The sequence below is a fragment of the Danio rerio genome, chromosome 17, assembly GCF_052040795.2.
Source record: "Danio rerio strain M-AB ecotype USA chromosome 17, GRCz13ab, whole genome shotgun sequence".
Classification (NCBI taxonomy): domain Eukaryota; kingdom Metazoa; phylum Chordata; class Actinopteri; order Cypriniformes; family Danionidae; genus Danio; species Danio rerio.
In genome coordinates this window covers 580,337-604,384 of record NC_141037.1, presented here as the reverse complement: position 1 = coordinate 604,384, position 24,048 = coordinate 580,337, and the positions used below count along the sequence as shown (strand labels likewise).

Here is a 24,048-nt window from a genome sequence, read left to right as displayed (position 1 = left end):
CAAGAAGGTCGCTGGTTTGAGTATGGGTGCTTCCCTGTACTGGGTTGCAGCTGAAATGGCATCCGCCATGTAAAACATGCTGGAATAGTTGTCGGTTCATTCCACTGTGAAAATCCCTGATAAATAAGGCAGGGGTTCTCAAACTTTTCAGCCAGCGACCCCTAAAATAACAACACCAGTGACTCGTGACCCCCTCTATGCTCGAGGTGGCTGTCAGCATAAAAATATTGCACACAATAGTGAACACACACACCAATAGGAACTTTATAAACAAGGTGATTGACGACACCAAAAAAGTGCAACAGTCTAATTTTTATAATCATTATTCATTTGTTTAATCTAATATTAATTTCACTTAATGAGAATAGTGATCACATTAGCCCCTTTCACACATGCAGACCTTTACAGAAAAATGACCAGCAATTTTCCGGAAAGGTTGTATGTGTGAACAGACCCTTTTTGAAATACCGGTAAATTCGTTCTGGCTATTTTCCAGAAAGAGAAGTTGTAACATTAGCGGTAATTTGCTGGAATGCTGCGCTGTGTGAACGCAGACGAAAGATTGCCGGAAAGAGCGCGTGCACGTCTAGAACCTGCTGACATAAGACGTCTGCTTTAGCCAATCAGAGCAGTCAGAGCATTCAAGTCCGCGCGGTTTATGAGAATAAAAGCCTTTGAATATTTTCCCAGACGCATTTAGTTGCTAGATGTTAGTCAAATAACATTTATATGTTCATCTTAATGCCAACCGTGTAAATAATTATCGATAAGATGCTTATGATGGAAGCTTTGGGTGTGCCCGTGAAACAGTGAGCACCAGCACACACACATATCATGAACATCTCCACATGCGAAGGTGTTCCTCTATGCTTTCAACAAAGTTGTTCACAATACTGATCATCCACAGAGTTTGTAAAGTAGTCAAATGTTTACAAACACAAGCGCAGCCGTTTACAGCTCATTTCTTGATGTCAGAATTTACCGGCATTTTGGGATAGATGTGTGAATGCTCTTTTCCGGAAAAACTCTGTAACGTCCTCGCCTGTGTGAACAGCGCTTTTTTGAACTTACCAGTAAAGTCGTTCCGGTAATATTCCAGATATTTACTAGTATCAGTGTGTGAAAGGGTCTAATGATTATTGCACAAGACTATTCTTGATTTAATTTTGGAGACTTGGAGCAACTTGGAGATCCTCCTTGTTCAGTCGTAGCCTTTATTTTTAATGTATGTAAGTGCCATAAAGGTGTCAAAGTTTAACATTGTACTGAAGAATCAATCTGCAACTATTGCTGTGAAGTTAATCTAGCACAGGGGTTTTCAAAGTGTGAGGCACGCCTCCCCTGGGGGGCGCCAGAACTTGTCAGGGGAGGCGCGGGAAAAAATAATTTATAATAAAAATATAATTATTAAGTTTAATTACTATATGTATTTTTTTATTATGTTTTAACCGTTTTAATTAAACTAAGCTAAAAAAAATAACACGTCAAAAATAAGAAAACCTTTTTTACCTGTGAATTCGTTTCTGTTTGGCAAGCCCGCCAATACAGGTATATGCTTGCTAATACAATGGATCGGTTTCTGAGACCCCACGATTCAAAGCCTTCAAGTTCAGGGCTTAAACCCAAAAGACGACGATATGATGATCAGTATTTGAGATTAGGATTTACGTGGACAGGACCAGCTGATGAACCACAACCTTTATGTGTGGTTTGTCAAGATATTTTGGCTAATGACAGCGTGAGACCCGCTAAACTCCGACTGTTTTGACTGGGATGGACAGTTCTTGGATCTGTTCTATTCATATTGAACCATCATCCTAGTTTTAAAAGCGTTATATTAAAATACTTGTTATTACTCTGTAAATAATTGCACTTTCATGCAAATGATGATAAAAGTGAGTTAACAGTCTGACATCTGTCTGTGTCTTTATATATACTGTGTATATATATATATATATGTGTGTGTGTGTGTGTGTGTGTGTGTGTGTGCGCGCGTGTTTGGGAGGAGGGGGGGGCACCAGTGGATAAGTTGTGTCAAAAGGGAGGCCCACTTTCTTAGACTTTGAAAAACACTGATCTAGCATAATAACCTCAGGGGTTGCAATCCAATGGAAAATATTACCTTTGAAAGGCTGATGACTTTTTACTTGCATGTTTTTATGCAACTTCTAAATAATAAGTATATATTAAATAATAAACTATTTTTATATTCTGCAGGTTATGGATTAAATATGATAGTTCTAATAGTAAAAAAATAAGATTTTTTTGGAAATCATATTTGGAAATTGTTATTTGGAAATTGTGGTCCCTGTCCTGTCAATCGCTGCATCTCTAGGTCTTTATTTGCGAATATACTGGTTAATAAATGCAGCTGTCATAAGCTGATATAGGGCGAAATCCTCATGAAATCTGCTTGCGTAACCGAAATCCCAGCGAGCATATATTTTATTGGGTTCTGCATATTTCAGTGTTGGTTACAGATAGACAGATTTTAAGTAGATTTCGAAACACAGTCTTCTTTACGGGGTCAGTTCGATTGTATTATTAAGACCTTTAAAATGTGAATTCAAGATATATAATATGATTAATTAAGGCTTTTTTTATATAATTGAAGACTTTTTAAGGATCTGCAAACATTTGATTCTGTCACTTAATAATTGTTTAACTTATTGTTAAACTTTTTTAACAGTAACAGAGTTGACAATTTTCCATCATTCTGTGCTTTAGCTCCAGATATTAACCAAGCCGGACTCCTCATGCGTGTCTAAAACACGATGTTATGCATTTTTGTCATATTATTGTTTTTAAAAAGTTAACTGACTGAAGGGTGACACGAGGGCTCAGTGGTCAGCACTGTGGCCTCACAGAAAGAAGGTCGCTGGTTTGAGTCTCGGCTGGGTCAGTCGGTGTTTCTGTGTGGAGTTTGCATGTACTCCCCGTGTTGGTGTGGGTTTCCTCCGGGTGCTCCGGTTTCCCCCACAGTCCAAACACATGCGCTATATGTAACCCCGTCAGTCCTACACGACCCAAACTGCTCCGAGCTGGTTTCGAACCAGCGACCTTCCGCATGGGAGTCGGTTGCTCTAACAAGGAGGCTAAAGACCATGGCCTCTAGCATCTGTCGCTAGAGCACCTTTAGAGGTCAGAGGAGTGAGGTTTACCTGCACAGCACTCACTAGCTGGCCTCCGTTACGTATAGGGGAACCGATCAACTACACTGGCTTTCACGAGTTCACACTTGCATTTGTTTAAGTATAAAGCATATTTGGCGTGCTGTCCGGGGGGAGGGCTCTGACCTCAAGGAGACACCCTAACTCGAGTTATTTCCCTTATCAGAAAACAAAGAGGAGTTGGGATTCGAGCGAAGTATCTAGCCCGGCCCCAGAATGCTCCCCCTGGGAATGCAATGCAAGAGGTGAGGTGACAGGGTGGTGGAGGGATGCTGAAGTCGTGAGATGCTGCAGGTAAGACAGCTTTGGTATATATACGGGTTTGTTCAAGAACTGATTTGATGATGGGATAAATGTCAATGACGTATTCCATGCTGAAACGTCTGCGCATGCTCCTCCGGAAATTTGTTTACAAAACATCATGTAGTGTATGATTGTGTGTGTGTGTGTGTGAATGAGTGGGTGTGGGTGTTTCCCAGTACTGGGTTGCAGCTGGAATGGCATTCACTGTGTAAAACATATGCTGGAATAGTTGCCAGTTCATTCCGCTGTGGAGATCCCTGATAAATAAGGGACTAAGCCGAAGGAAAATGAATGAATGAATTCAGCCTGATTCAGTTTTTTATGATGGACGAAGCTTTCGGAGGCAGTGTGCAATAACCTCTACGGTAGAATATTACGATTAAATACTTTTATTTTGTTCATGGTTATGATGCATTGTTAGCATGCGTTTTGTTATGCATTGTTAGCATGTTAAAGCTGCTAATTTGAAGAGGCGCCCTCTATTGGCCAGCTGCCACTGCTGCAGCAATGCAAACAGCTGTGATTTTCAAGGAGTGGTGATCTCTGTCTCATTATCCACCGATTAAACTGGATTTGAATTCAAGTACATTTAATTTGACAAAATTTCATCTGAAGTAAATGCAGCAGGTTATAGTTTACGTCTAGCTGAACCAGTTAGGGGCGACATGCTGTCTTCATAAGCTTCAATAAGTTCTTCATAAACTCTTGATTAATTGTTCACATTTTGGAGGAAATCAGATGAAGCTCACAAGTACCTGAGAACTGGAGCTCCGCACAGACAGGAAGTCCTGCATAGGAAGTAGTAGCTGCAGTCTGGAGTCGATGTTGAACAGAGTGTGGCGTTCAGAAGGTTCTGGACTGAAACCTTGACCAGCCGAAAGAGACGACAAGACCAGCTGAAAACCAGAAGAGCTGCGTTACTCACCGAGAGGCCTGAAATATCATAGTGACATAAAGGAGACCTATTCTGACCCCTTATACCAGATGTAAAAGTGTCTCTGCTGTGTCTAGAGTGTGTGTGTGTGTGTGTGTGTGTGTGTGTGTGTGTGTGTGTGTGTGTGAGACAGGTTTATCAGCATTAAAATAATCATTTAGAGCTTTCAGGAATTCAGCTGGCTTCATATTCAGATTTCCCAGTACCCTTTATAATCTTCCTCCAACATCTGAGCATTAAAACACAGATTTGTCACAGATCTGATGCTGTTTTTCAGAAGCGTCCGCATGGAAATAAAGCCCAGCGGTTTTCCTGCACCTGGTATTTGCTTTTGGACGTCACACAATCTTCTGATTTCTGCTCTCCGTCCAACGAGCCTCTAAAGCCAAATATCTGAGTGTTGACTAATATCCTTCTGTTTCCCAATGAGCGAATCTCCCATCAGGCCGAGCGGCGAGCGTGAGGTCAGAGGTTCGCCAGGGTGAGGTAAACTCTGTCCCGACGCCCACATTTCTGATTAAAGACTCAATATAATGACGGTGAGCTCATAGATCAGGCCGAGGCGAGCAGAATAGGAGCTTATAGCAATACACACAGCACTGAACGCTGATGATGAATACAGATCAAGACTAAACTCTGAGACTCCTTCGATATTTTCATCCCTTTTCAGATATTTCTCCAAGTGCTGTTTAATTTAGGGATTTTAAACACATTTTTAACCTTTGTGTGCTGTTCAGGAGTGCGTTTCCCAAACAACGACATAACTCACGGCTGAACTATCATACGATGCATCATTTGGGAAACGAGTGATGTAGTGACGAGTTGCAGATCCATCGCTTGAACCATGTTAGTTATAGCGTAAAACGCCCAGAGTGTTTCCTCGAGGATGTTTTCCAGCCGTGGCGGCAGACCTTTTGCACAGATGTACCAACTATCTATGGCGATATTTCAATAACAAATGGAGAAATGTGCACAAAACCTATTGCACGGCCCTCAAATATACGCTGCTCAAGCGCAGATCTTCTTGTGCGCTCTCAAATAAACACTGCTGAAACACGATTTAGCTCGTTTATGTAGTGAGTATGTCTCCAACATTTATTAGATTTGCTGGGAATATGTCTGAATATCTCCAATAGACCTACATAGCGACATTACTGCATCCTGAAGTAAAGTGAAACGGCTATAAACTAAAGCAAGATAAAGTCATTGCAAGCAAAACCATATACCTTTATCCATAAATAAAGTATAGTTATGGAAACTGTGTTCGACACAACTGAAAGCAACGCCGTGTTTGCTGGCCTCACACATCATGCACCTGTCAGTCAGTCAGCACGTCACCTCAAAGGGTTAAACACAGAAAAATTACAGAAAAGTTTGCGCTGTTGTAATTCACTTACCTTTTTAAGTTTTGGCGCGATTATAACCCGCTTTTAAAAACAACAGCAATGACTGAATGTTTTAAATGAGAAGCTGTAATGTAGCCGTGTAGGGATGAACTTTGGTGTGGCGCCCTACTATGAAGGAATGAATGTAGCAGAAACCATGCACCCATAATGATGCTCTACACAGAGTGGAGTAACTACTTCTTTAGAGAAAAACCCTATAACTTTTTTGTGCAAATCATATATTGCTTATATCGCACTTGCATTTTTAAAAAAATCCAATATTAGTTTAGGTAAAAGCATGCACTCCTTGTTAATTTCGTTAACTGAAATATATGTAAATAGCACATATATTTCCTTTACAAATATTTTCCAATATTTCCTTTATAAATATCATAGAGAACATTACATACTCTATTCTAAAACATAAAACCACTTACAAAAAGCTAAAACATATTCTAATCTCGTATATAAATCATCATGTTTTCATTTATAGTAGGCTATTTATTAAGGAATAAAAAACAATACCCTACTAAATAACACAAATAATAATTATATATATATATATATATATATATATATATATATATATTAGTGCTGTCAAAATTAACGTGTTAACGCATGCGATGAATTTTAAATAATTAACGCGTTTAAAAAAATTAGCGCAATTAACGCAGTTGCAGGTTTTTTTTACTTCCTGTTGCGGTGGACGTGTATTTAACATGCAATAAATGTGGATAAGACCAAGGAAGCACTTTTTGAAGGCAAGTTTCAGTATAAAACAATAAGTTGTATCACCAGGCTCTCCAGAGTTTCATGCAATTTCGGGTGTTTCATTTTTAACTTTCGACTTCTGTTGTAAGTTGATACCGCATGGCGAACAGAAAGAAAATCCTCCGCATTTCGTGACTCGGTGTTCCTTTAAGGTAAGGTTTCTTTTAAGGCTACACGGTAGAATTTTAATAAGAGTATTATCTTAATCATATTAAAATCAGAGTATTGGTGTCTTATGTGAATGTACTCAGAACGTCTCTGGTGAAGTCGCAAGCTGTCAAAGACAGGGCAATATTCTGCCTTTCAGCATGAGCCTCCAAGTTTAGCGTGTTTCCTCATTAAACGCAATGAAAGCGTATGCTTCGCGTTGTTGTGTCAGAATCCTTGTGAAATACAGTAATACTTTAGGACGCTTAGTTTAAGCAAATTTGATGAAAGTGATCATTCGTGTTGAATCAGAGGGGAGTCGCTCCAGTATGGAAGGCCGTTGGGGCCAAAACGTCTGCAGCGCGTTGTGTGTCTGTCTGTGTGTGTGTCTGTGTCAGGGGTGGAGTGAGCGACGTATCTGAGTAGGGGGAGAGGGGTGTGCAATGTATTTAACGACCAGTTTGCAAGAAATTATCATTCATTTGCGGGCATTTGGGAGTCTCTGTGCACTTGCGGGATACTCCTAATCTTAGCAACTGGATGAATGTAAAGGAGGATTGTAACAGTTTTCCTGTTACTATTTGAAAATTCTACCTGTAGTAGCTATCTCACCCATTAGAGGGCGATCTAGGTAGTAAGTCTCCAATCTGCTTAAAAGGAGGTAGAGAAGAAGCAGTAGGTAGGAAGTATGGTGCCTAGCACATGGAAAGGCTTCTTCACTGCGCTGTTGTTTGTTGCCCTTATTTGAGGAACATTTTTGTTCTTATCTCAGATGTAAGTAGGCCTGTTTTTTTTGTATATATTTCGGTTTTGTACATATGTTTTGTGTGGTGTTGGCAAGGTTTTGATTGTATGTTTGTTTATATGCAGAGGGTTTTTTGGTATCCACTTTAAGTCATCAAAACAGGACCTGGACAATCCATCCTCATATCCACAGACTTTTTCCATCCACTTTTCTACTGATTCCGTGGCCAGCCATTGATGAACTGTTTGCTGAACTTGATCTTTCATGTGATTCACTTAAGGACTGTTGGTATCTTTTTTGGATTGCTATAAATACTGGATTCAATGAGAAAGACACTTATCGAATGCTTATTTCTGTCTAATAGTGATCATTAATGAGTTGACTGCTGATCATTTCATATCCCCAGTGTGTAACAATAATTATTCATACCTGCTGTCATATACATTTATTCTAAATACACATGAATCTCTGAAAGTTGTTTTGTGGTCTCTCAATTTCTTTAATGTAGCTTCAAAAAAAAGTAGTTGTTACATATTTGGCGCCCGAACAAAAGACAAAATTTGATTGAATTCTTGAGAGATACATTCTGCTTTCTTTGAGTCATGTTTTTGTTAATGTGTCTATGAGGCCATAATTTCAAAAGTCCTAACATTACACTCTATTTCAGCATTCTAAAGTTGACATTATTTGAAGAGCTTTAGTAGCTTCAAAATGGCTGCCTTGGCTAAAGAGACAGAGGGTGATGATTCTTTGTTACCTGATTATTCTTCAGAGCCTTTCACTACTCATCGAGAGCCTATTCAAGACCTTATTCATTCTCTCGCTAGCTTGTACTTGGAAAATGAACCTGAAATTGGTGAACAAGAAGAAGGGGATTTTGATGATTCTTTGTTACCTCCTCCACCTCCTACAATTGAAGATGATGATAGCTTGTTAACAATGATTATGGCCACACGAATGCATAAAGTTGAAAGTAGAGTTGAAGCATTTGAAAATTCCTCTGATGTTCGTTTCAAAGACATTCAGCATCAGCTGAATGAACAAAGTAATAGGATTGCTGTCATTGAGAGTCAGGTCCAGCACATGCTAAAACAGTACCAAGATCACCCCATAGATGTACAACAGCTCGAGAATTCGTTATCTACCATGTTAAAGAAGGAGTGTACCCAAGTGAAAGATACTTTAGAAACAAAGGTTCAAGAGTTGGGGCAAGCAATTATGGATTGCCTGAAACGGAGAGATGGACAATTGAAATCATTAATCCAGCCTTCTGGGGGTGCAACGTCTACTCCACACTTCAGCCACACCATATTAGACCATGGATCTTGTCGTCCTGTACATTTTAAGACTCCTATCAAGCTAGAGTTTCCAAAATTTGGGAGTTTAGATGGGGAAGACCCTATTACATACCTGGAACGATGTGATGAATATCTGGCTGTACAACCTTTAAATGACTCTGAGATCATATCCATGCTTCCTTCTGTATTGACACACACAGCTAAAGACTGGTGGGTAGCCGAGAAGAAGAGGGTAAGAACATGGACACAATTCAAGTCTGTTTTTCTTCAATCTTTCTTAGCAGATGATCATGATGTTGAAGTGGAAAGAAGGATCAGAGAAAGGAAACAAGGGGTTGATGAAAGTATTCGAACATTTGCCTACCAGTACAGAGCATTATGTCTGAGACTGAAACCTTCCATGACAGAGCGTGAGATTCTCCAAGCGACACTACGGAACTGTAACCCAAGAATAGCAAGCATTTTAAGAGGTACTGTAACTACTGTAGATGAGTTGGTACGTGTAGGAACACTTATAGAAAAAGATATCAATGAAGAAAGATCATTTTGGAGACAGAGGCACCAAGAAGCTAATGCAAAGTCCACTGAGGGTAAGAAATTTTTTAAGGGCCGACAGTCGAACCCTCACATAGCTGTATGTTCTGATAGCAGTGAAAGATCTCCTGTCACATTAACCTTGCCCTTAACCATTAAAGGTCATCAATATCAAGCAATTCTGGATACTGGGAGCACTTACTCTTTAATTCAAGAGTCCTGCTGGAAACGATTAAAGTCAAATCATGAAGTTTTGCAATCGAGTAGAGGACAGTCCTTTTCTCTTGCAAATGGATGTGTACAATCAGCCTTGGGGAAGATAGCTTGGCAGGCTACCATCCACGGACATGACTATCCTATCAGAGCATATGTAATGAAAGATTGTGACTTGGCTTTTCCTGTTTTGTTGGGCCTGGAATTTTTGAAGATGTCTGGAATCACAGTCGATTTTAGAAATTCTTCCTATTCTTTACCTGAAGAATATGGGGTAATCCACTCCTTCACCTCTTCCTCCCCTTCACCAATAGTAAGTCTGCACCTTGCACTACCTCTAATACCAACACCTTCTACTGATCTAACCATTATAAAGGAGTTAGTGGATCGAGCTGATGTCTCTAAAGCCCATAGACGTCAACTAGAAGGACTGATGCTTGATTGGCCCACTGTATGCACTGAAACTTTAGGTCAAACCAACTTGATTCATCATCAAATCCATACAATTGATGAAATTCCTGTGCGAAAGAAGGCCTATCCTGTTCCAGTCAACAAACAGAAGTTTATAGATGAGGAAATAGCAAGAATGCTTGACAAAGGCATTATAAGACCTTCTGTATCTCCATGGGCATCACCAGTTGTACTTGTGCCTAAAAAAGATGGCAGTACCCGCTTTTGTGTTGATTATAGAGCTTTGAACTCCAAGACTCCTCTTGATGGGTTTCCAATGCCTCAAATTCAGGATATCCTTGAGTCCTTGTATGGAGCAACCATATTTAGCACATTAGACCTCAAATCTGGCTACTGGCAGGTAAAAATGGATGAAGACAGCATCAAAAAGACTGCTTTTGTCACCAAAAATGCCCAATATGAGTTTCTTCGTCTTCCTTTTGGCCTGCGAAATGCTGCTGCAACCTTTCAGAGGCTCATGAACAATGTTCTGAGAGACTACATGGGAGAGTTTTGCTTTGTCTATCTTGACGACATTGTGGTTTACTCAAAAACCATCCAAGATCACTTTCAACATCTCAAGCTACTCTTTGCAAAATTGCAAGACTCTGGTTTAACACTCAATCTCAAGAAATGTTCTATGTTGCAGAGGACCATTACTTACCTAGGACATGTTATTTCTGAGGAAGGAGTACGGACTGAAGACACTAAAATCAAAGCAGTTCAGGATTTTCCTGTCCCAAAAAATCTCAAAGAGGTACAGAGATTTTTAGGTCTTGCTAGTTGGTACCATCGGTTCATTTCTCACTTCTCAGAGCGAGCTGCTCCATTGTATGCACTGAAAGGTAAGAATGCAATCTGGAACTGGACAGTTGAATGCCAAAGGGCCTTTGATGATCTCAAATATGCACTACAACGAGCACCAGTATTAATGCCCCCAGATTTCACCAAAGTCTTTAGAGTGCAGACTGACGCCAGTGATATAGGACTAGGAGCTGTATTGACACAGGATTTTGATGGTGCAGAACACGTCATTGCCTATGCTTCACGTCTTTTACATGGAGCAGAAAAATCATACTCCACTGCAGAGAAGGAATGTCTTGCGGTCGTGTGGGCTGTAGAGAAGTGGAGGCAGTATTTGGAAGGACGAAACTTTGAAGTACTGACGGATCATTCTGCGCTGACTTGGGTTTTCAATAACCCTAAACCATCTTCACGCTTAACCAGATGGGCATTACGACTACAATGTTTCAGTTTCCTGGTCAAGTACCGTAAGGGGTCCTGCAATGTGGTACCTGATGCCCTATCCAGAGGTATACCAGGGCAAGAGATTGTAGGTCATATTGCCATCTGCCAGGCTAACAAGACTGATCCTAATTTGCCAGTCAGCTGGGATGAAATTGGGAAAGCTCAGAAGCTTGATTCTTCTTTGCAAGCTCTATGGGAAGCAGCTAAGCAAGCCACCACAGATTCCAGCCGCATTGCTTATTGTGTACAGAATGACTACCTCTTTCGCAGGGTGCCTAACAAAGATCAAGGGTGTGTTTACCAACTAGTCATCCCTGCATCACTGAGAGAACAGTTTTTACACTTCGCCCATTCAAATCCACTGAGTGGACACTTAGGAAGGATGAAAACCTTGAAGAGATTACTTGACAGTGTCTATTGGCCTGAAGTCCGTAAGGATGTTTGGAGCTTTTGCACCCAGTGTAAGACTTGTCAAATATATAAACCGAGAATCTCGAAACTGTCTGGATTGTTGCAGTCAACACCCGTAGTAGAGCCTGGCTATATGCTGGGAGTGGATCTAATGGGTCCTTTCCCAAAAAGTAATCGATCGAATGAATTCTTATTAGTCTTTGTGGATTATTGCAGCAAGTGGGTGGAACTTTTTGCTTTAAGATCTGCAAAAACTCACCTCATAACTAACATCCTGACAAAAGAGATGTTCACTCGATGGGGAACTCCAGCATATCTCGTCTCTGACCGCGGCCCTCAATTTACAGCCCAATTGCTCAATGAGACCTGCAAGCGATGGGGAGTAGTTCAGAAGCTCAGTACTGCCTATCATCCGCAGACCAACTTAACTGAGAGGATAAACCGAACCCTAAAAACAATGTTGTCCTCTTATGTCCATGACAATCACCGTGACTGGGATAAATGGATCCCTGAGTTCAGGTATGCCATTAACTCAGCATGGCAGGAAAGTACGGGTTTCACTCCAGCTGAAGTTGCTTTGGGACGTAAGTTGAAGGGTCCTCTAGACAGGCTGATCCAGAGACCACCTAATCCAGACCATCTAGCATATAACACCCTTGAAAGGCAGAAAGCTTTCCTTGAGCAAGTGATTGCAAAGACCAGCCAAGCACAAGAGAGACAAGGAAAATACTACAATCAACGTAGAAAACCAAAGTCCTTTGAGGAAGGAGATTTGGTTTGGATCCTCACACACCCTCTGTCTCGAGCTGCAGATTCCTTTATGGCCAAATTAGCTCCGAAATGGCAAGGTCCTGGCAAAATTGTAAAAAAGGTAAATAATGTCAACTACAGAGTGGTAATGCTTGATAAACCCAGTCAATGTGATACTTACCATGTGGAAAAGTTGAAGGAATTTTATGGAACTGTATAACTCTTTTCTTTAGGGGAAGGGGTGTGTAACAGTTTTCCTGTTACTATTTGAAAATTCTACCTGTAGTAGCTATCTCACCCATTAGAGGGCGATCTAGGTAGTAAGTCTCCAATCTGCTTAAAAGGAGGTAGAGAAGAAGCAGTAGGTAGGAAGTATGGTGCCTAGCACATGGAAAGGCTTCTTCACTGCGCTGTTGTTTGTTGCCCTTATTTGAGGAACATTTTTGTTCTTATCTCAGATGTAAGTAGGCCTGTTTTTTTTGTATATATTTCGGTTTTGTACATATGTTTTGTGTGGTGTTGGCAAGGTTTTGATTGTATGTTTGTTTATATGCAGAGGGTTTTTTGGTATCCACTTTAAGTCATCAAAACAGGACCTGGACAATCCATCCTCATATCCACAGACTTTTTCCATCCACTTTTCTACTGATTCCGTGGCCAGCCATTGATGAACTGTTTGCTGAACTTGATCTTTCATGTGATTCACTTAAGGACTGTTGGTATCTTTTTTGGATTGCTATAAATACTGGATTCAATGAGAAAGACACTTATCGAATGCTTATTTCTGTCTAATAGTGATCATTAATGAGTTGACTGCTGATCATTTCATATCCCCAGTGTGTAACAATAATTATTCATACCTGCTGTCATATACATTTATTCTAAATACACATGAATCTCTGAAAGTTGTTTTGTGGTCTCTCAATTTCTTTAATGTAGCTTCAAAAAAAAGTAGTTGTTACAGGATTAAGCAAAATTGTTTCTACTCTATAATTAATGTTCTCAACTCACAGCAATAAAACTTTACAATGAGTGCAACTGTTTGTATTCTAGAGTTTATTATTATAATTTTTCATTTTCCATATCTGCAATTCCTGTATTGTGGCATTTTTTTGCAGTCCACTTAGAATCCAACATGGAAATCAGTGTTTTCTTTATTGGCATTGATTGTTTTGAAATTTAAATGTCATTAACATGCCTGTGTTTTAATTTCTGTAATAAATATGGCTGTCAAGCAGGATCTTGATGTTTTATTGTGGGTATGTTGTTTACATGAAGAAATCTGTGTTACAAGTTAAAAATTCTATTAAACAATTATATTTTGAATTTAAATATTTTTTGTCTTGCCTTTACATTAATTTTACATTTAAATAGCCAAAATTACAAGTTTCAGTATTTTAAATGCGATTAATCGCGATAAATTTTTTTTAAAAGGTGCGATTAATTAGTTGTTGTTTTTTTATCGATTGACAGCACTAATATATATATATATATATATATATATATATATATATATCTCAAACCACTTCAGAAATGTTCTAGCATATAGGTCCAATACAGCAGTATATATTTCTTAATAAATAGCTTAGGCTACTAAAAATAAAAACTATTAATGTATGCTTTATATTAGAGCTGCAGGCTTCTGGCTAAAATGAGAATCGTGATTTTGTGCTTTAAATAAAGATCAGGATTTTCTCAGGATTCTGTAGATGTAAAATAAAGGTTAATATGAGTCGCTATTGTTATTTCTCAAACATATGATAAAACGACAATAACAACATTATGTGGTGTAGGTCTACTGGTTTCTATAAATAATTATATTCTACTAATTATATTCTACTTTGATGTTGAATTACTGTGTTTGAGACATGTGCTTGCAATCTGTCATTGACAACATTGTTAGACCTTTTAATTCACTGGTAAAATCAGACATTTGTCATTATCAGATTCCCTCTTGCATTATCCTCAACGTATAGCTAGAGAAGGTATACTGACACTGTAAACATTAATTTTCATGCACAACTCTGTGTTCGCTATAAAAGAAAAACAAATGAAATGCTTGTCGCAATCAGAACTCTACAATGCGATATGATCATTTAAATGAGGTGCACGCTTTCGGTTTCATTTTCACTGCTAAGCGCAGATCATACGTCCCCCGTGCCGCCACTATTAAGACTCACGATTGTTTATTTAACTAGAAGGCGGGACTTATTTTGCTGTGGTGGCCATGCTGAGTGTTGCACTTTCCACAGTAATGCCAGTGAACTGTCTTTGTGTCTCCATAGTGTTTGTTCAGCTGCACATTTTGTGGGCTGAACGTGCACATTACGAGAGAGAGGAGTCTCTCGGACAGAAGAATGAGAAGAGCAGCGTGTGGTCGGAGGATACACATATCTCAAACACAGAAACGCAACCAGCTGTCTTCCTCAGCCTTTCTGTCAGATAGTAAATCCAGAACAAAAATATACAGATTCTCATATCAAGACACATTTACCAGAGAAGCACTGTGACTGATTATATCATGCAGAAATTATGTTGATAAGACATTTAACCCCAATAGTATGTCAGCAGTGTGTGAGTATCTCCAGCAACCTCTAATGGTGCAGATGAATGAATTGTGTTTGCTCTAATCAGACTTGATGCAAAAACACTTTGATTGACATTCTCTCTTTGTACGTGTCATCAGAGGGGGAAAGCCCCGCCCACTAGTGCCCATCTCTCCATCTCATTAGCATAAACAGCAGCCCTGAGTAAGAAGCAGCCGTCTGTCCAGCCTGATCTCAAGAGAAAACGTAAGTATTTTATGTTTTGGCAGTTTAGTGGTGAGTTCAGTCGTAAGAAAATGTACAATTTTAAAAAGGAGGCGTGGCACCTAACCCCACCCCTAAACCCAACCGTCATTGGGGGATACGCAAATCGTACTAAAATGTACGAATTAGATCGTACGAATTTGTACGAATTAGCCACTAAATGAAAAAGTTACGAATTGCCGTGAGATTGTGTTGGTCTGTCCATTAGCCATTAGAGTGTTTGAGCTGCTGAAGATAATGTCATCATAGACTAAGAGGATTATAGATGTGGAGTTTTAGATGAACATTATATAACAAGTATGCATGGAGTGTAAACTGTTGTGTAATATTTATTAGTTCTTCTAATGAAGCATATTTATTGTTATATAAATGGTTTAAGAACTGTGTCTCTAGTTGATGATTTCCAATAATGACTGTATACGGTACTGTCGAGCTGTTGATACACAGCAATCAGAGGTTTGTTAGAAAAACAATCATCCAGCTCTGAACAAACATGGGGAAAATAAACAGTTTACACATTGCTGGATTAGACTAGCGAAAGCGGCTGATAATGACCTGATGTGGAGTGAAGATATTTGACAAGCATAACTCTAGAAATACAGCATCTGGACCTTCTCTGTGCACTTATAGACCCTCTGAAGACACTTACACTGAGCAGAAAGGGAAACCCTGACTCAGATTATACACTAAACACATCTTAGAAACACTCAAGAGCTCACTAACGTCATCACAGAGAAGTCTGTGCTTTTATAACTGTCAAGATCAGCGTGTCTGGAGACTTTAAAGTCTTTCTTGCTTCTGTCAAAATTTACATTATTTTAAAATATTTCTAAACAATGATGTTTGATGGCTGAATCTGTGGCCAAAACTACATTACCCATAATGCTTTATGGAGAATTCCACCAATTACATTCACGAGCAAATTGCGCCAAAAGAGTTTGCAACTTTTCATGCAAATGACAAATATTAAGTCTTAAAGTCTTTAGTCTACTCTTCATCTCTTTTGTGTGTCACTTTACTAACATAAATGATCATTTGCATTACGAATCTAAATTCTCTATTATTTGTAATTTCAGTGATAAAAAAACACAGTTTGTGTGTGTCTGTGTGATCTGGTCAACTCTGTTACAGCGGTTATAAAGGGCAGAGCAATCTGTGAAGCACTCAGAGAAAGAGCATGTCTATTGCTGCAAGTGATGTCACTTTCTGTGGCAGGAAACTCTGAAAGGCATGGAGTGCTGTAATTATTCATCAGTTTGTGCAAAATGTTTAGGATTTACCAATAGTAGACTACTTAAATCAACTCTGATACTTCAGTGAATGATTCATTTACACTTGAAAATCAATAACATGACGAAATAAATAAAATTGTGTTTTAGGCACACCATGTGGAGTCTGGTTTGAAGTTAGCACCTGGAGCTAAAGCACAAAATAATGGAAAATGTCTACTCCATTACTGTCCGCTACATCAACTGCGTTACTATTGACTCTGTTACAGTCAACTTTGTTATCATCAACTCTGCTACAGTCAACTCTGCTACAGTCAACTCTGCTAGTCAACTCTGCTATAGTCAACTTTGCTACAGTCAACTCTGTTACTGTAAACTCTGTTATTGTCAACTCTGCTACTGTCAATTCTTTTACTGTCAACTCTGTTATCCTCAACTCTGTTAATGTCAACTCTGCTATTGTCAATTCTTTTACTGTCAACTCTGTTACTGTCAACTCTGTTACCGTCAACTCTGTTAACGTCAACTATTTTACTGTCAACTCTGTTATCGTCAACTCTGTTATCGTCAACTTTGCTACCGTCAACTCTGTTATCGTCAACTCTGCTATCGTCAACTCTGCTACCGTCAACTCTGCTACCGTCAACTCTGTTATCCTCAACTCTGTTATCGTCTACTCTGCTACCGTCAACTCTGTTACCATCAACACTGCTACCGTCAACTCTGCTATTGTCAACTCTGCTATCGTCAACTCTGCTACTGTCAACTCTGTTAACATCAACTCTGTTATTGTCAACTCTGTTACCGTCAACTCTTTTACTGTCAACTCTGTTATCGTCAACTCTGCTACTGTCAACTTTGTTATCGTCAATTCTTTTACTGTCAACTCTGTTATGGTCAACTCTGTTATGGTCAACTCTGTTATCGTCAACTTTGTTATTGTCAATTCTTTTACTGTAAACTCTGTTAACGTCAACTCTGTTATTGTCAACTCTGTTACCGTCAACTCTTTTACTGTCAACTCTGTTATCGTCAACTTGCTACTGTCAACTCTGTTATCGTCAACTCTTTTACCGTCAACTCTGTTACCGTCAACTCTTTTACTGTCAACTCTGTTATCGTCAACTCTTTTACTGTCAACTCTGTTATCGTCAACTCTGTTACTGTCAACTCTTTTACTGTCAACTCTGCTACTGTCAACTCTGCTATTGTCAACTCTGTTATCGTCAACTCTGCTATCATGAACTCTGCTACTGTCAACTCTGTTATCGTCAACTTTGCTACCGTCAACTCTGCTACCGTCAACTCTGTTATCGTCAACTCTGCTATCGTCAACTCTGCTACCGTCAACTCTGTTATCGTCAACTCTGCTATCGTCAACTCTGCTACAGTCAACTCTGCTACCGTCAACTCTGTTATCGTCAACTCTGCTACTGTCAACTCTGTTATCGTCAGCTCTGCTATCACCAACTTTGTTATGGTCAACTCTGTTATCGTCAACTCTGTTACCGTCAACTCTGCTACCGTCAACTCTGTTACCGTCAACTCTGTTATCGTCAACTCTGCTATCGTCAACTCTGCTATCGTCAACTCTGCTATCGTCAACTCTGCTACTGTCAACTCTGTTATCGTCAACTCTGTTATCGTCAACTCTGATACTGTCAACTCTGTTATCGTCAACTCTGCTATCGTCAACTCTGCTATCGTCAACTCTGCTATCGTCAACTCTGCTACTGTCAACTCTGTTATCGTCAACTCTGTTATCGTCAACTCTGATACTGTCAACTCTGTTATCGTCAACTCTGCTATCGTCAACTCTGCTATCGTCAACTCTGCTATCGTCAACTCTGCTACTGTCAACTCTGTTATCGTCAACTCTGTTATCGTCAACTCTGATACTGTCAACTCTGTTATCGTCAACTCTGCTTTCGTCAACTCTGCTATCGTCAACTCTGTTATCGTCAGCCCTGTTTTGTCAACTTTGGTCTCGTCAACTGTTTTACTGTCAACTCTGTTATCGTCAACTCTGCTATCGTCAACTCTATCGTCAACTCTGTTACCGTCAGCCCTGTTTTGTCAACTTTGGTCTCGTCAACTGTTTTACTGTCAACTCTGTTATCGTCAACTCTGCTATCGTCAACTCTATCGTCAACTTTGCTACCATCAACTCTATTACCATCAGCTCTGTTTTGTCAACTCGGTTATCGTCAACTCTGTTATGGTCAAAAAATCTAAATAGTAAGTTAAACTGCATGTTTATCAAACGTTCGTATACAGATTTTCATTCGATGGCACCTTTAATATCCCAGTGGGAAATGAATTGACAAAAACCTCTGCTGAAGAAGCTGGGACTTTTCGAAGAAGAACAAATAGCTGTTAAAAAAATAAATGATTTCAGTGTTGACAGAAAGCCCTCACCGTCTGCTGAAAGTCACTCTGCTAAAACACTCACTATCAAACTGACATAGTTGAGTCTGATCCCACCGCGAGTCTCAGTCTGAAGGGTCAAAGAGTCAAACACACGCAGAGAAAAACTTCATTATGAGTCCAAAACACATCAAACATCTCCTCATCGTCCACAGCTTCCTGCAATAACAGGAAGTCCCCGTCGGACCCAGAGGTGGATCCAAGCATCTGCGGTTCTGTTCGGTTTCCGTGCGTAATTACAGAAAACGGTTTGCAGGGGAAAGAAAGGATGTTATAAACGTAGAGGCCAATTTATGTGGCGGAGAGATCAGAATCAGACGAAAAGAGCTCATAAACAGCAGAAAACCAAAGAGCGACGTAACACAAAACACCTGCGGGACGTTCAGCAGTGAAAGCCAGAGCAAACAGAGCAGAAGATGTGCTGGTCCATGGTGTGTTTATATGACACTTTCATATGACGAACTCTCTCTTAAAGTCAGCATGAAACAGAAGCTGCTCGTGTGTTTTCTGGATCAACAGCACACATACAATCATTCATTCATTTTCCTTCGCCTTAGTCTCTATTTCAGAGGTGGCCGCAGTGGAATGAACTGCCAATTATTTCAGCATATGTTTTACACAGCGAATACCCTTCCAGCTGCAGTCCAGCACTGGGGAACACCCATACACACTCATTCACACACACACTCATACACTACGGCCAATTTAGTTGATCAATTCCCCTATAGCGCAAGAAACCGGAGCACCCGGAGGAAACCCACACTGACCCAGCCGAGGCTCGAACATGTGGCCTTCTTGCTTGCCCAGCCCTAGTATGCAGTATAAGTACTGTATATATTTGTCTATATATATTTAATGCTATCCATTATTTAACATTATTACTGCTTTATTTAATATTATTTTATATTTATTTATGCATGATCTTATTTCATATTATTATTATATATATTTTTTCCTTTATTCCTTTGATTGGGGTTGTGGGAGAGAAATTGGGATGTAAAATGCTTGCTGTGTTGATATGATTGTTATATATTGTGTAAACTGAAAAACTAATGAATATATATTGTAAAAGATGATTTAAGATTTAAGATGATCTGACTGTTCATGTGCTATGATCAGAGCTGTACCTGAGGTTCCTCCAGAAGCTCTTCCTCTAGATCTTTCAGCAGATCCTCAATTCTCTCTTTCTCCTGCTGTGTGAGAAACACTGAGCTTCCTGACGCTCCGGCCAGCTGAACAAACACAAACACACACTTATGCAAATCACGGATAACACAGACAAGCTCATGTTCAGATTTCACATATATGAATAATGTCACATATGCAACATATACACACAATTATCCATTCATTTTCTTTTTGGCTTAGTCCCTTTATTTTTCTGGGGTCGGATAGCCTTTCAGCTGCAACCCATCACTGGGAAACATCCACACATATTCATTCTCACACATACGCTGTGAACAATTTAGCCTACCCAATTCACCAGTACCATGTGTTTGGACTGTGGGAGAAACTGGACCACCCAGAGGAAACCCACGCCAACACACAACATGCAAACTCCACACAGAAACACCAACTGACCCAGCCAAGGCTTGAACCAGCGACCTTCTTGCTGTGAGGAGAACATGCTACCCACTGCAAAACCATGCCACCCAACATACATATATACACACACACACACACACACATATATACATATATATATATATATATATATATATACATAAATGAGTTCCAACCCCTCCTAGATCTCTCTTTTACAGTAATGTTGTCTCCAAAGACAAAACTGATCAACTCATCTGACAACAACACTGCAGACCACAGTACACACACCACTACACACACATTATAATAGGGAAAATGTGACATAAAAATGTAATAAAAATGAACTCAAAACACAAATAGAAATATACAATTTAGCTGAAATTTTGTAGTTTGTAATGGGGTTTTGTTGCAATAACTGCTGTAAACTTTAATTATCTTTCTATTGCTGAACATGTTCGATGACCAAACTCTTATTTTAATAAACATAACTGTTTAACAAAACTGATCTGTTTAATTTAACCAAATATTATTGTGTATATTCACTGAGAAATGGATAAAATATTCATTTTCAGAAGCGGGTGAACTCATTTATACAGAGTGCTGTATACATATTTTTCAATCATTTGACCACTATGTACATATACAGCTGAAGTCTGAATTATTAGTCCCCCCCTCCCCACGTTTATTTTTCCCCCATTTTCTGTTTAACAGAGAGCAGATTTCTTCAACACATTTCTAATCATAACAGTGTTAATAATTCATCTCTAATAACTGATTTATTTTCTCTTTGTCATGATGACAGTAAATAATATTAGACTAGATATTCTTCAAGACACTTCTATACAGCTTAAAGTGACACTTAAAGGCTTCACTAGATTGATTAGGTTAAATATGCAGGTTAGGGTAATTAGGCAAGTTATTGTATAACGATGGTTTGTTCTGGAGACTATCGGGAAAAAAATAGCTTAAAGTGGGCTAATAATATTGTCCCTAATATGGTGTTTACAACAATTAATAACTGCTTTTATTCTTGCCAAAATAAAACAAATAAGACTTTCTCCAGAAGAACAAATATTATCAGACACACTGTGAACATTTCCTGAACCTGTTCAGTATAATTTGGGAAATATTTAAAAAATAAAAATAATTCTGACTTCAACTGTATATAGTGTATATATACACTACCCGTCAAGAGTTTTTTTAATGTTTTTAAGAAAATTATTGTTCATCAAGGCGGCATTGATTTAAATGTAAAAAAAATGGTTAAATTGATCAAATATATATTAAAGATTTAAAATAAATATTTAAATAACTGCTTTTTATTGTATTCAATTTCAAATAAAAGTATTACTCCAGTCTTTTTTTTTTACTATTACCATTAATGATAATTAATATTAGAGTGATTTCCGAAGGATCATGTGACTCTGAAGACTGATGGAGTAATGAAGCTGAAAATTCATCAAAATCACTGGAATAAATAATTAAATTAAATGATAAACTACTTCTGAACAGGTATTTTATAGTGCAATAACATTTCACTGTTTACTTTGTAAACTGTATTTATGATGACTTGTATATATAAAATAATATAATAAAGATTAAAATAAGAAACAGATCTTATAATGGAATACATTAACACCGCATAACAACTTATAATGTAGTATTTTAATAAAATGAGGTCAGTATTTTAGCCTACTTAAGATTTATTTATTTTTTGATTGTCTAATAATTACCCTAAATACCCTAGTGAAGCCTTTAAATGCCACTGTAAGCTGTATAGAAGTGTCTTGAAGAATATCTAGTCTAAGATTATTTACTGTCATCATGGCAAAAAGAAATCAGTTTTTAGAGATGAGTTATTAACACTGTTATGATTAGAAATGTGCTGTTAAAAACTCTTATCAAACATATTTGAAAATAATCTAATATCTGTGTCTTCAGCTGATTATGCTGAAATATGAGGAGATCAAATGTATGGGATAAACATTATTTAGTGGGAAAGTAAACTAAAACTCTTGCTGACATCATCATCTTACACTCAACTGGATGTTTCTCCAATCAGACGCTCCGTTTTAGAGAAGCCCCTCCCCCTGAGAGCAGCTGACTCCGCCTGTCATTATGATGTTCAGGTGACGTGAACTCTGGGTAATTGCATCCGTCTGGTTCAGAAAGTGTGCTTCAGTGCACAGCAGGTGTGAGTGTGTGCGTGAGTGTGTGTGTGTGTGTGTGTGTGTGTGTGTGTGTGTGTGTTCAGTCATATGGCTCTGATCGGCCTGACTGACCTCCACATACCTCAATATTTTTCTTGACAAAGTCGTGTCTGCTCTTGCTGTGTGACGCTCCTGTGTGTCTGCGATCCTCCGTCACCTCCTGACCCACTTCAGCATGGCCCGCGGCCTCCACACACTCTGTGGAAAACACACAGACATGTACACATAATCTCACACACATGCATACACAGACACACAGACAGATATGTACACATACACAAGCATACACAGACGCACACACACACTGTCTAATGAAAGACACACACACACACACACACACACTGTGAGTGAGTGAGTGAGTGTGTGTGTGTGTGTGTGTGTGTGTGTGTGTGTGTGTGTGTGTGTGTGTGTGTGTGTGTGTGTGTGTGTGTGTGTGTGTGTGTGTGAGTGTGTTTGAAAGAAGGAGGGTGTGTGAGAGATTGTGTGTCTGTTTTTGTGAGTGTGTGTATGTGTTGTTTGTGTCTGTGTTTATGTGTGTGTCTTTCTCTGTCACTGCTTCTGATGATGGTTAAGACTTTAAAATGGCATTTACACACACTAGTATGTGTGTGTGTGTGTGTGTGTGTGTGTGTGTGTGTGTGTGTGTGTGTGTGTGTGTGTGTGTGTGTGTGTGTGTGTATCATCATCAGAAGCGGTAGTGGATGAGTGAATGAGCACATGAAGATCATTGTTAACATCAGGGCGCCCTCTAGTGTCACAGCAAACTCAACAGAAGGGATACAGCTGAACACAACATTATTCACCCTCCAGTGAAACTTGTAATCTCTTTCAAACATTTGCCAAGTGCTGTTTAACAGAGCAAGATAATGTTCCACAACATTTTCCCATTTCCTAACATAGTATAATGTGTGCACAGTCATATTGGGCTGATAAAAACACGTCTCTTTTTTTACAATTCCTGCTGTTAAAATAAGATCCAAATCCCGGCCTCAAAAATTTCCCTGTCTTCATCAGCACAGCCGCATGTCAGAACAATTATAAAAGAAGATGCTTTAATCGCACTTTGCAGACGTTAAATCAGGTTTATTCTGTACATTAATATAACGGATGTCCATACAGCAGTGGACATTAAGCTGTATCCTGACACATTTACTGTGTAAAAACAGTGCAAAGTTAAATGCACGAGCTGTGTGTGTTTGTGTGTGTGTGTGTGTGTGTGTGTGTGTGTGTGTGTGTGTGTGTGTGTGTGTGTGCGTGTGTGTAATGCAAGCATGAACTTTATAACAACATTGTGTGTAATTGATATAAAGGCTTGAATTAACTTCACAACTAATACATAAAATAATCATTGGGAAAGTTCTTAGTACTGTAGTTTTCCTTACAGATGTTACGTGAGATCTGCTTCTCTCATGTGTTTCATTGTGCTGTTTATCTGATGTAGCCGCGGCAGAGACTGAGGCACACGCTG

The 24,048-nt window shown here is 39.1% G+C and overlaps 1 protein-coding gene across 13 annotated transcripts in view; it reads right to left on the bottom strand.

Moving 5' to 3' along the window:
* The window catches only part of fsip1 (fibrous sheath interacting protein 1), a 41,222-nt gene that overhangs the window by 9,831 nt on the left and 7,343 nt on the right, over positions 1-24,048 (bottom strand). For 7 of the 13 annotated variants that reach the window (NM_001017876.1, XM_087289027.1, XM_087289029.1 and 4 more), the window contains 3 exon segments: positions 4,229-4,369; positions 19,953-20,057; positions 22,663-22,778. In NM_001017876.1, coding sequence (NP_001017876.1) covers positions 4,229-4,369; positions 19,953-20,057; positions 22,663-22,778 — 362 coding nt within the window. 13 annotated transcript variants of the gene reach the window in all.